The sequence below is a fragment of the Gopherus evgoodei genome, chromosome 11 (assembly GCF_007399415.2).
Source record: "Gopherus evgoodei ecotype Sinaloan lineage chromosome 11, rGopEvg1_v1.p, whole genome shotgun sequence".
In the NCBI taxonomy this organism is placed as follows: domain Eukaryota; kingdom Metazoa; phylum Chordata; order Testudines; family Testudinidae; genus Gopherus; species Gopherus evgoodei.
The window spans coordinates 75,301,851-75,315,767 of record NC_044332.1 but is presented as its reverse complement, the minus strand read 5'-3'; the positions used below and the strand labels follow the sequence as shown (position 1 = coordinate 75,315,767).

General features: G+C 43.9%; 1 protein-coding gene across 1 annotated transcript in view; it reads right to left on the bottom strand.

The window, feature by feature from the left end:
• Positions 1 to 966: 966 nt before the first annotated feature.
• The window catches only part of GYPC (glycophorin C (Gerbich blood group)), a 49,283-nt gene continuing 36,332 nt past the window's right edge, over positions 967 to 13,917 (bottom strand). The window contains exons 2-3 of the mRNA XM_030579429.1: positions 11,422 to 11,472; positions 967 to 5,444 (exon numbers count right to left, since the gene is read on the bottom strand). Coding sequence (XP_030435289.1) covers positions 5,248 to 5,444; positions 11,422 to 11,472 — 248 coding nt within the window. The 3' untranslated portion in view covers positions 967 to 5,247. The remainder of the gene's footprint in view (positions 5,445 to 11,421; positions 11,473 to 13,917) is intronic.

The window sequence follows — 13,917 nt, the reverse complement described above, 5'->3', positions numbered from 1 at the left end:
GGTCCAGCATCCTGTATCCAGCTTGGCCAGCCAGCCAGATCAGTCTGGCCCTAAGTATAAATTGCCATGTTTATTTGAAACTAGATAAAGCAATGAAGAAAATGGCCAAAAGGTGGCCCAATAACCCAATGGTGCCCTTCTACACTGGAGGCTGGTGACACTGGAGATTGGGTAAGGATAAATAGACACAACAGTGCCATTCACACTCATTTCACAGCAGTGGATGGTACATGAGTCAAAACAGGGTAGAGATGAAGTTCTTCCTTTGTCTGTCCTGAGGCAGCTCTGCTGGGCTATTAACATCTGGATTCTGGAACCTTTTGTGAGTCTTCCGGCTCCCAGGTACTGGACAGGAAAATATCACAGGCATTCTCCCTGGCTGGAGACAGTCTGCTTTGCATTCTCCTCCAAATGATTTTGCCTCAGAAGGCATCTGTGGGCTTGTGTGTCTATTTGGCCAGATTGACTATACTGCACCTGAAGTCAATAGAATTGCGTGGGGCGGGAGGTGTGGCAGAAATTGACCAACTGCCTAGAAAGAGAATGAGATGCATTCATCTCGGTTGTTACTCTCTCACGTTCCCTGATGAGAGTGGGCCAAGGTGCTGGGAACGTTAAGTATGTAATGAAGGGTAGGGCACAGCTTCAGGGATGAAACGCTGGCAGATTGCCCCACGTTGGCACCGATAGTGGTTGGCATCTGGAAGTGCTTAGGTAAACACTCCCATCAACAGCGGAAGGCAGGGCCACTAGTTGGACTGAATGCTTATGGGCAAATTCTGTTCTCAGTAGCGCCGGTGTAATGCTACTGCTGGTAATGGGGTTACACCACTCAAGCTAAGCACCTGTGATTTTTGCAGAGCCCTAGACTAAACACTGTGACTAGTATAAGATCAGGTGTTAGTGCCATGTAAATCCAGGAGAGCAACAGATGTCCACGTAACTCATTTAATCTAGACTAGAGGATGGATTTTGAAAATAGCTTTATTTTTCTTCACAAACAACACTGTGTTTCAATGAGACCTGTTTATATCTCCAGGGCCCAATCTAAAGCCCACTGACATCAACAGGAATCTTTCCAGACAAGCTTTTTCTAATCAAGTTATCAGCCTTATTTCTTAACACTAGCTATTATCTCATTTTTTTTTTAAAAAAAGCCTTAATGCATCCACAGCAGCATCAGTTTGAAAAATAGCAAATATTTGAGGATTCGATACAAAGTTTCAAAGGCACCGAAAATGAATTTTGAAGACCAACTGGTGCTTTGGAACAGAGGCGTTATGTACAAAGTAGTCCCTGCTGGACCAAAGACTGTCAATTATTAGAGAGCACTACATCAGGAGCATCTGCACCAAACTAGAGCTGGGTGTGAAATGGTTTTCCTATCCTGTGGAAAATTTTGAAATTTCTAAAAAATTCCCATTTTGCACTGGGATGAAACCAAGACTGTTTTGATTTTTTTTGAGGGAGGTAGGGGGGAACCCAGAAGAAAGAGAACTAAATTCCCCTGCCCCAGAATAGCCTGGTGGTTTAGTTGCTCAGTTCAGCTCAGGTGTGTGAGACTCAGGTTCAGCACTGCATTCTGAGTTCAAGTCCTTACTCCAAATCACTCAGGAGAATTCAAGCAGCAGAGTACTCTGGAGTGTCTCTGCTTTGGACTAGAAATTCCATCCTAGACCCCAGAAAACTTCCTAACAAAAGTTTTTTGTTAAAACCAACCCTTTCTCACAACAAGTTTGTTTTGACAAAACGGCATTTTAAGACAGAAAACCATTTTGTCAAAAAATTCCCACCCAGCTCCATACCAAATGTATAGTTGGCATTTGCTCAAACAAAATGTGTCCTGGTTCCTGAGTTGGTGGCTACAGAATAATGGGAATAAGTAACTAACTGAAAACTTTTAGTGCTATTTTAAAAAATCTGTCAGCTCTTTTTGATCCAAAGTTACAGCCACCCATCAAGGCACCTCTGTATTGCAAAGTGTTCTGTTTAGCACAGCATATGGCACACAGAGAAGGAAGTTTTGCAAATTAGCCCTAAAAGTTATGAGAATTTTGTAATGCACTGATTTAAGGCCAGACTGATTGAAGACAGTGGGACTATTGTGTGGGCAGAGGATGAGCGATTGGGTCCTTAGAGCTCTGCCAGTCTCATGATACTGTTAAATGTTGCTCTTTCTTCACAAAGCAACCTTTGATTCCTAAAAAGTCAAACAAAAACACCCCTCACATCCCTGCTCTGCTCTCTGTTCCGGGTGCGTGAGTCAAAATCGCTGAACTTGAAAGAACACTGAAAAAACAACTGAAAACATGACTAGCGCCAAAGTTACTGTTCTAAAATATTCTAAAAGGCTCATTGGTGATGGGTAGACGATGTAGTTATTGTATACTTGGATTGTTCAGCTGGCTGTGTGAATGTGGTAATGAAAGTAACCTACTAAGGAGGACCATAGCCAAAGATTTGAGGCCTAAATAGTCACATACTGGGCCAGAGTCTCAATTGATGTAAATCAGCATAACTCCATTGAAGCCAATTTATACCACTCCTTTATGACTAACAGCTACCTGATGGCCATCAGTCCCACAACTGGAGATGACACTCAGGCTTGGTTGGCTTAGTCCATTCACCCTATTAATAAATAAAAACGCACTCTGGTGTATCTTGTGCAGTTGTTCAGGTATCCCATCGTTCCTTTGTAGCTTAGTAACAATCCCTAGCCTTGAAAAATGGCTTGTTCCTTGCAACCTCAGTGGACCTCCCACCACCACCTCATTTCTGCTGTGTGTCCATCCAGAAGACGGCTGCTCAGATGAGAATTTACTACAGTTTCAGTCAGCCACTAGAAAGGCTTCAAACAAACCTTTATTGCATAAGTTCTTCTTAGCAGCCACAGCTGGCTGGTATGGGACTGGATAGATGCAAGGTAGAAATAAGGGGATATAAGGTTGACTCAGGAAGTTTGCTTTAAGGAAAAGGTTTAATAGAGCCTGGCCCACTAGGTCTCCTGGAAGGTTTTTTTTTTTGGGGGGGGCGCGAGGGGGTGTCTCTGGTCTCATGAATGACCTGGGGTGTATGTTTCACCCATCCTCACATCCATAGGGAATGTATACATTGTTTCCAGACTGGGTTCCTGGGCCTATCTGGGGAGTAAGCTTATGTATTTTTTTAGGTCAATAAAGAATTTAACTTCATAGTAGATACATGAATTCTGCACCTTCAAGAAGATGATGTCCCTTTCCTCCCCCTTCCCCCAGCTCCTTTTCTGGGGATCCACTCCCATTGCTAAGGTTAATCAGTTTCTTCCACCCAAAATAATCACACAAGTTTATTCTTATTTAAAAGCAGCAGTGAAAGGATTAAAGTGGTAACGTGAATAAAAAAATCAAGTACATGACACCATAACCTTTGAATTGTGTTAGTGGTGGACTATAGGATTTTAATATCATGTGGGCTGATGTATATGATTTCATTGTACAATGGTCTGTGGAATTTGGTCCGAAGCTTTTAGTAAGTTGGCATGGTTTTGATTTTCTTTGGTTAAAAGCATACAGCACAAAGATTCAACATTAGCCAACATTCAATCTTTAGGACTCTTACTGCAAAGTCCTGCTCCTGTAGGTACTGAGCAACCTTGAGGATATAATTAAAGAGACAAAACTGTTCCCTTCCTTCACCAAATCTACTTGATTCCTCAAGTATTTTTTCCTGGAGATCTGGTCTCCTCTAGTAGTTGTATGGCCAACGCTGGTGAATTAAGCTGGTCTCTAGGAGCCAGTCTGGCTTCAGCGTCATAAAATGAAGATCTTTGGAGAAGATGAAGCCACCAAGCTGTGAAAGCACAATTGCAGATGTTTCTCTGTCATATTTTTTAAACAGGAAAACATAGAAAACTATTGATTTAAAACAGGGTAGTTGATCGAAGGCACATTTGTTACTAATTATTCCCTCCTCCTCACACTCATTTGGGATAATTAAGGACATAAACCTAGCTGGTGATAAACAGGTGCAGAGGGCAAGTAATCCTATTTCCAGGACTACCTGTTGGTTTCCGTGAGACAGAGAGCTTGCTGTAGTGAAGAAATTCATCACAGTGAATTCTTACATGATGAACAAGATCTTTCATTTTACAGATCACGTCCATTTTTTTTTAAAAAGCTGATGCTCAATGGAATTTTTTGTATCTGAGGCTGCATGAAAAGCAAGATATGTCTAAAAGCTGGGAGGGGCACAAAAGAGAGAAAGATCAATACAACAGAATGGGATTCAAATGGACAGACTGCTCCAGGGTAGCATTACAGTTACATTTCTAACTGTTATTTATGTCTGTGTTCTGACTCAATTCCCTCAAATGTCAGCAGGCTTTTGAAAGAATTCTCCAATATGAAATAAATAAATAAACACCAGGGCCAGAGTTCTCATTCCAAATCTAGTGGAGAGCATTTGTTTCAGGCGGCCGGCACTAGCCAATAACTATTGACCTACTTACGTATGCATGAAAGGAGCCAAATAGCTATTTGGGATCATTTTCTTAAGTCTAGTGGTCAATACCTACTATATACTGTAAATTCTAACACTTTGCAATCCTCAAGTCACCATGCAGAGCCAGCTAAAAATCCTTCACTCTTAAGTGTTCCCTATATTTCCTATAGGGGTTGTGTGTGTCATGTCCTTGACTTAAAAACAAAGTTGAGGGGTAGGGGGAGAAGGAAGAGGGCTGGGGAGGAAAAAATCACACCTGGCAAAGTGCACATTTAAGGGGAGGCGGATTCTGGACTATAGACCAATTTTTGTTCCACTAACCTCAGCTTTTATCGGGTTTAACACTTGTTCTATTACCACTGAAAATGCATTTTCAGATAGTTCTACATAATATTGACGTAGGAGGCATCATTAATGCTAAGAGGATGTTTTCCATTGGCATCTGCAATTTTGACCAAATGTCGAGGTTTGACATTTGATATCATTAGCTGGTATCGGTTTATCATTCAGACTGAGATTTTATTTCTTCTGATCTGATATTGAATTCAACTGTGACCAGCTGTGTGGCTAATAAAATCAACAGTCAGGTATTTGGCATTCTGTTCTTCATTGGGAGTGTGTTTGGGGGGGAGTATCATTTCAGTTAGGATGCTTGGTTCTATCCTTGCCATATCCATATCTTAGTGCTTTCGCTGATGTAGCACTTCTGGCCGATTCCCTTGGGGAAAGAACCACTAAGGCAGTCTCAGTGTGGCTTCCCTTTTGCTCTCAGATGAAATATTCCTTTTTGCTCTCATCCACAGCCTCCTGGAGAGCCGGATCATTTTTCAGCGCAGCGTCTGCGCTTTCGGCAAATTCAGTTCCCTTTGCTTCATTCGTGTGGTAGGTGCCCTTGTGCCTGTACATGTATCGAAGCATCACGATCAACAGGCAGATTAGGACAATAGCCACTGCTGCAATGACACCTAGAAGGGGAGAACCATTTGAATTGCTTAGCGAGCAATCCTGTACAGCCTACATTTTACACCGGGACATAATGTAATCAGGGGTATTCAGTAGGGGGGAAGTATATGGATAATACATCATAACGCACTCAGACATGGCAGGGATAGGGGTATAAATATCTCAATAGGCAGAATTTCAGCAATCCAGGCCTGAGTAAGGGTATTGCAGAAATCCATGCAAAAATTCAGACTGCTTCCAAATGAATTGGCTAATATTCAATACTTGGATACAAATTCATCCCAAATTAAGAAGAAACAAGGCAATCTAAAAGAAAAAAATGTGTGAGCTGGTTAGCATGCTGGTGCTAATTCAACTTACTGTCAGGTGATTCTGATCATGCACCATGCTGAATGCTCTCAATTCCCTGTGACTTATTGAAGGCATGGAATGTTTCTAAGGTGGCACCCAGCATGGGGTAGGAACAGACCCCTTGATGTCCCTGCACTGTTCTGTATTTACTAGCTTCCACATCCTGTGCTCTAATTAAACAAACAGTTTCTAGTGACTGGTGAAGTTGAGGAATCCTGTGTAGATGCTTGCTCCCCCAGGACTAGCTAATAGCTTGTAGTGCCTCTATCTGAACCAGAAATGCTGCTTCCTAAAGGCAACCTGAATGTGCATGTGGAAAAGCCCTGCACAGAACCTGTACTGCTACAGTTCCTGCTGCAGGAGTATGAAGCCAAGCCATGGGAAACTCTGCATGCCTTAGCATTTCACAGCTCTTCCCTATACTGTCTCTTTCGGCAACAGCGAGAAAGCCAGGAAGGAGATGCTGGGGAAGCAGTACTGCCAATCCCAAGCATTCAAAAATCATGAGTCAGATTCCCCCTGCCCCAAACAATGAGACTGGCTTAAAAGTCACGTGTTTTTTAAAATAATATATTTGGGCTTTTTATTTGCCTTTTGGGTTTTGAGCCTTTGGGGTGCACTCAGGTCACAGATTAAGCTTTTCCCTGCACCTGGATGGCTAGAAACTTATTTTGTTCTATAAACAATGGCCAAGATTCTCCTGTGTTCATGTGACTCCAGGGGCTGGGGCTTTAAGGAATATGCTAAATATTACAAAAGTCATAACAAAACCATGAGAGTTGGCAATACTAAGGCATAAGCATGGTTCACAAGTCTATGAACGATGCAGAGCCACTGGGCAAATCCCAAGCACAGAAGATGCAGCCAGCGTGACCCTGTGTCTGTCCCACATTCTTGATCCAAAGTAAGAGGTAGGAATCAGACTTTCCTGATTTCTGTGCTCACCACCCCATGGAAAGCCCATTTTTAACCATATTTAGACTGTGTACACAATGTATGAGCTGTATGAAATCTGTACAACAAATACGAGAAAAGCCTGTCCTGCTAGGCAAGAATCAGGTCATGTCTACACAGGGACTTAATGTGTGGCAAGCCAGGGAGGAAATCTGCCACACGCTGTCTTGGCCCTGCTACCATGGAATAAAAGTTTCATAGTGCTCTTTGATGTACTGCTGCAATATATCAAACAGTAATATGTCAAAGCACACTATTAGACTTTTAGTTTGTGCTAGCTGGGGCCACACGGCCACTTAGTATACAGCAAGCGAGTCTGCTGTAGATTGACACCCTGACTTGCCACTACGGTGATAATAATAAGAATTTTGGATATACGTTGGGGGCGCATCAGTTGGAAGCGACGGAGGAGGAGAAGGACCTTGGGGTACTGGTTGATAGCAGGATGACTATGAGTCGCCAATGTGATACGGCTGTTAAAAAAGCAAATGCGATTTTGGGATGCATCAGGCGGGGTATTTCCTGCAAGGATAAGGAGGTGTTAGTACCGTTATACAAGGCGTTGGTGAGACTCCATCTGGAATACTGTGTGCAGTTCTGGTGTCCCATGTTCAAGAAGGATGAATTCAAACTGGAACAGGTTCAGAGACGGGCTACAAGGATGATCCGAGGAATGGAAAAAATGCCTTATGAAAGGAGACTCAAAGAGCTTGGCTTGTTTAGCCTGGCCAAAAGAAGGCTGCGGGGGGATATGCTTGCTCTATATAAATATATCAGGGGGTTTAACGTTAGGGAGGGAGAGGAATTATTTAAGTTTAGTACTAATGTAGGCACGAGGATGAATGGGTATAAACTGGATATTAGGAAGTTTAGACTTGAAATTAGACGAAGGTTTCTAACCATTAGGGGAGTGAAGTTCTGGAACAGTCTTCCGAAGGAAGTAGTGGGGGAAAAAGACTTTCCTGGCTTTAAGACAAAGCTTGATAAGTATATGGAGGGGATGTTATGATAGGATTGTTAATTTGGGCAATTGATCTTGGATTACCACCAGATAGGTTTGCTCAATGGTCTGCGGGGAGATGTTGGATGGAATGGGAACTGAGTTACTGCAGAGAATTCCTTCTTGGGTGCTGGCTGGTGACTCTTGCCCACATGCTCAGGGTTTAGCTGATTGCCATATTTGGGGTCGGGAAGGAATTTTCCTCCAGGGCGGATTGGCAGGGGCCCTGGAGGTTTTTCACCTTCCCCTGCAGCGTGGGGCACGGGTCGCTTGCTGGTGGTTTCTCTGCAGCTTGAGGTCTTCAAACCAATTTTGAGGATTTCAATAACTTGGTCCTGGGATAGGGGTTGTTATAAAATTGGATGGGTGGGGTTCTGTGGCCTGCCTTGTGCAGGAGGTCAGACTAGATGATCAGATTGGTCCCTTCTGACCTATGAGTCTATGAGTCTATGAGACAGCAAGTGTGAAAAATTGGGATGAAGGTGGGGGGTAATAGGAGCCTATATAATAAAAAGCCCCAAATATAGAGTCTGTCCCTATTAAATCGGGACATCTGATCACCCTACTTGCCACACATGTAGTGTTCAAGTAGCCCTTAGATAAGGATATGAGCAGAATTGATTGTCTTAACTCGGGGGGGGGGGGAACCCTGTCACACTTACAAATTTTATTTAAGCTAATGTTAAAATATTTTATAATATATAGGTTGAGAAAAGTGTCTGTACATCTGGGTATAGTGCTTAAATTATCCATACATACAAAGTTTGTTTTAAAGGTGATAGGAGGCATACAGTGCATAATGTCAAAATAGCAAAAGGGTGGATGGGCTTTACAAGGGTATCACATCATTGCAGAATGAGCCTGAGCTCACTTGTAGGGACATAAGAATGGAGGCGAGTAATACAAGAATATTGGCATGAAAACAATGGTGACGGGAGAATTTTGGCAACACTTCCAGGACTAAGGCAGGACACCATTTTAGTTGTACCTAGTTATGTTAACTAGCGCTTCCAGCTTTTATGGTAACTGATGTTACTGCTCTCAGAAAGAGAATTGCTCATGTAAAGAAGTTGAGGTTACAATAATAATGTGATTCCACCAGAGGCGCTCTCAATTTTTTTGGACTACATTTGTATCCCTTGACACAATGGGCTTTAATAGGCTTTAGATATGGCACACTATTAATAAGGCCAGGAGACGAAGTACAATTCAATTTACCTTCCACTGGTTAGCAGGAAACTGAAATTAAAGTTACAGGAGCTAGAACCTGAGGGAAATACATCAGAACCTCACTAATTTGCACTAATGATTGGGATACCCCTGGTGAATTACTGAAATGAGAGAGTGAGCAGGGAAGTGAACAAACACAACGAAAATCAAAAGGCCAGGATAATGCATTTCTCCATGTTCAGTGCTTTGCTCATTTAGCGTGACAACTGTAGTTAGTTTAAATGTATGAGAGTGCTTGAACAGAACGCTAGGAAATGTGTTGTCATATATTTTGTAAAAATAATGGGCCACATCACCAGCTGGTATAAATTGGCGTAGTTCTAATCAATGAAGCTACCCTGATTTACACCAGCTGATGAGCTGGCTCAACGAGGTAAGAGTTCACTAGAGTGCCCGACTATTGGTTCTTTGTTGAAATGTGGGGCAAGTGTCATCATTTGTGAGACTATAACATGTGTGACTCAGCAAAGAGCCGATTACTGAGGTTCTGACATGATCTGGAATCTAGACACAGATGGATGTGGAAGGTCATAGAGCAGTTCCTTTCGGAGACAAAAGAGGGAAACGGTTGCCCCATGGCCATACATACCCCTTCCAGAATCACAGGGCCAATGAAAGACATATAGATACTGGTCGGGGAAAGGCTAAACATCACCATTTCCACCTCCTTCTCTACTTTCCAGGAATGGATTTGGGGGTACAGGTGAGTTGTCTGGAGCACAAGCAGGGAATTGCCAGTTCAGTGGCATCCTCCCTCTCCAAGACTGCAGAAATTCTGCCGACATCTTGTGCCGAAGCAAATAAAAGGCCAAGAGGGACCTTTGTGATCATCTAGTCTGATCTGTATAACACAGGCCAGAGAACTGCCCCAACATAATCACTAGAGCCAGGGGCGGCTTCAGGCACCAGCACACCAAGCGTGTGCCTGGAGCGGCAAGCCACGGAGGGTGCTCTGCCGGTCGCCACGAGGGCAGCAGGCAGGTTGCCTTCGGCGGCATGCCTGCAGAGGGTCTGCTGGTCTCACGGCTTCGGCGGATCTCCCACAGGCGTGCCGCCGAATCCGCAGGACTGGGGACCTCCTGCAGGCAAGCCGCCGAAGGCAGCCTACCTGCCGTGCTTGGGGCGGCAAAATACCTAGAGCTGCTCCTCTCTAGAGCAGATCTTTTTTTTAGAAAAACATCTAATCTTGATTTAAAAATTGTCAGCAATGGAGAATCCACCATGACCCTTGATAAATTGTTCCAATGGTTAATTTCGCTCACTGGTAAAAATCTATACTTTATTGCCAGTCTGAGTTTGTCTAGCTATAGACAATTATCATTAACGTATGGACAGCTCCTGTGCATTGAAACCCTAACATCCAGGCAGATCCTGGAATATTTTATTCCCTCCCAGAAAGCATGGCCATCTATTTAAAATTCCCCCTAATTCTGCACCTGAAACGTGACCTCTCTAATAAATTACGCACAGGCAATGGCAGGTGAAGTAATTGCTGGTGCAAATATTGGATTTAAGTGTCCTGATTCTGTTTTCACTTCAGTCTCACATTGAGGTAACTCCATTCACCTCAATGGGGAGTCACTCCTGCTTCCCCATGGCATAAATGAGATCAGAATCAGGCCCCAGGCCATTAGATTTCTAAATTCTATCATTTTTCTCCTCAGGTGGCCACAGGTAAAAATTAGAGGCTGGGCTGAAGCTTCTTGGAAGATTTAACCCTTCAAGTACTGCTTGGTGGAGAATGACTCTGTAGAACATAGTAACGCCCTGTCTCCTGAGAGAGAGATGGAGAAAGAGAGAGCACACTCTGGGGCCCTAATTCAGCCATGTATTTAAGCATATGTTTAACTTTACACATGCAAATACTACAGAAAATTTAAAATTAAGCATTAAACATCCAAATTAAGTCTGTGCTTAAGTGTTTTGCTGGTTTGGGACTTTTCTGATTTTCATTTTTGAATACCGCATAGTATCTGCACAGCGATGTCTATAAAAGGCTGACCAAGCATGGGATTTTATAAGATAAGAGCCCTGTTTTCTTTTCTTTTAATGCAGAGGTTCTCAAACTTTAGCAACCCGAGGACCCCCCATTTTGATTTAAAAATTTTCATGGACCCCTAAGCCCCCTGCTTAGCCCCAGGCTCCACCCCCACTCCACCTCTTCCCATCCCTCCTCTTCCCTGCCTCTCTGCCCTCTCCTCTGAGCGCCTCTTTCCCGCTTCTCCCCCTCCTTCCCAGCATCTCCCGCACACTGCTGAAAAGCTATTCCCCGGCATGCAGGAGGCACTGGGAGGGACGGGGAGGAGTTGAGGGAGGGAAGAGGTGGAGTTGATCAGTGGGGCCAGTGGACCCCCAGAGTACCCTCGCGGACCCCCAGCGGTTCATGGACCCCAGTTTGAGAAACACTGTTCTAATCAAACTTTCAAATACAGTCTAATACTTACCTCCAATGACTGCCACATCTACTGCCGCTGAAGAACCCCCGAGATCTCCAGCTACAAATAGAGTAGAATATAGAAAAGTTAAGTAGATTAAATGGCTTGGATGATGTGTGACTACAGCTCCCCTACTGAAGGGTACAATAGTATTTTAACCTCTGTAACATGAAATTTAGAACTTAAATGAGATCTCTGATTTAGCATCCATAAAATATCTAATTAGAACTGGTGCATGGTAGTGATATTGTATCAATATAATGTTTGGGAAAGAAACAGCCAACACATAGTGCAAATTCTCTTGGCCATGAGAGAAACATACCTACTGTTTCTTATGATCACTTATCTGTAACATCCTCTGATGAATGATGAAATTAAAAGTATCTGGGCAGTGTGATTAGTCTTGGAAAGTCAGTATGGGGGACAAAAAAGGGGTGCCTATTTTGGACAGGATTCTCATTTGATATAACTTAGTTTAGTTCCATTGACTTTAATTACCATTATGTCTCAGCATCATCATTGTGTTTTATTTTTTAAATGTACATTTGGAGGAAAGCCAGACCTGGTGTGAGTACGGTATAACTTCAGTGGAGTAGCACTTTCTTGTACCACATCTGAATGTGGACCTTTGAAGCCAAATAATAGATTATAACTTCTAAGCAGATAATCTTAGAATTTAAAAGCATAAGAAGAAGATGACCATGGCCTTTTAGGTATCTGAGATCGGGAATTCGGTTGAAAAAGTCATAAACTGCTGGGAAAAAATAACACTTACTAAAAAATCCAAACCAACAAAAAAACAAAAACCAAACCAAAACACAAAATCACAGGGAGAAAAACAGCTAATGAAAAGCTATAGTGTTTGGAGAAAATACAAAATGAAACAATGACTTTTTTCCTCCTTATCTAATATAGGAATGGGCAAACATTTTGACCTGAGGGCTACGTTGGGGTGGGCCAGGTAGTGAAGGCTGTGCCTCCCCAAACAACCTATCCCCCTATCCCTATCTGACCCCTCCCACTTCCTGCCCCCTGACTGCCCTCCTCAGAACCTCTGACTCATCCAACCCCCCCTTGCTCCTTGTCCCCTGACCATCCCCACCCCAACCACCCCCTCCTGGGACCCCCCACCCCTAACCGCCCCCTGGGACCCCACTGCCTATCCAACCCCCCTGCTCTCAGTCCCCTGACTGCCCCAATCCCTATCCACACCCCCACCCCCCTGACAGGTCCCCTGGGACCCCATGCCTATCCGACCCCCTCCACTCCCCTTTCCCTGACTCCTATCCACACCCCCGCCCCTGAGACTCCCACACTTATCCAACCCCCTGCCACATTCCCCGTCCCCTGACTGCACCCCAGAACCTCTGCCCCATCCAACTGCCCCCTGTCCCCGACTACCCTCTTGGACCCCCTGCCCCTTATCCAACCCCCCTGGTCCCCTTACCATGCCACTCAGAGCAGCATGTCTGGCAGTCATGCTGCCTGGCTGAAGCCATACAAGCTGCTGCACTGCCGCTCAGAGTGCTGCCTGTGTGATGGCATGGGTTAGGGAGGTGGCAGCAGGGGAGGGCCAAGGAGCTCAAGGATGGTCCGCAGACCGGATGTGGCCCACGGACCGTAGTTTGCCCACCTCTGATTTAATATAATACTTAATGCAACAGTAAAGTGAGATAAACTAATATTTCTCTATTGGCTTCCTTGACTGGACACAAGCTAACATTACAAGGTATGATTCCATACTCCGCTCCACTGTTTTTAACTCTGGTGTAACCCCATTGACTTCAACTGAATTATTCCTGATTTTTTACTCTGCTCAACCTGTGTTTATTCTCAGAAGGAAATTATTACCGTGCAGGCCTAATAATTAATTTTGGAGGTAAATTTGTAGCAAGAATTTGACTGGCAGCTTCTCCAGTCAAGAAAGATAAGGCAGCTGGTAGTAGGTTTTAAGGCCAGCAGGGAGCACTGTGATCAGTTAGGGCTTGTCTACATTACCTGCTGGATTGACAGGCAGTGACTGATCCAGCGGGGGTCGATATATCGCGTCTAGTCTAGATGCGATAAATCGACCACCGAGCGCTTTCCCGTCGACTCCGGTACTCCACCAGGATGAGAGGCGCAGGCAGAGTTGATGGGGGGGCATTCGCTGTTGACTTACCGCAGTGAAGACACGGTGGTAAGTAGATCTAAGTGTGTCAACTTCAGCTACGTTATCCTCCCCTTGCATAGACCAGGCCTGAGTCTGCCCTCCTGCATAATACAGGCTTTAGAACTTCCCTGAAATAATTCGTATTTTGAACTATAGCAGATCTTTTAGAGCAACAAACAAAGTGATTGACTTTTGGAGTACATACAGGCTCCCTTCATGTGGATTGTTGTTGTATTGTTTATATAATTACAAATTCTGTTGGATGACAAATAAGACAAATTGTATAGGATGGTAGATTTCAATCCATCAGGGTACAACCCGAGTATCTGGGAAGAGTCTGTTTAGGTGGAGAA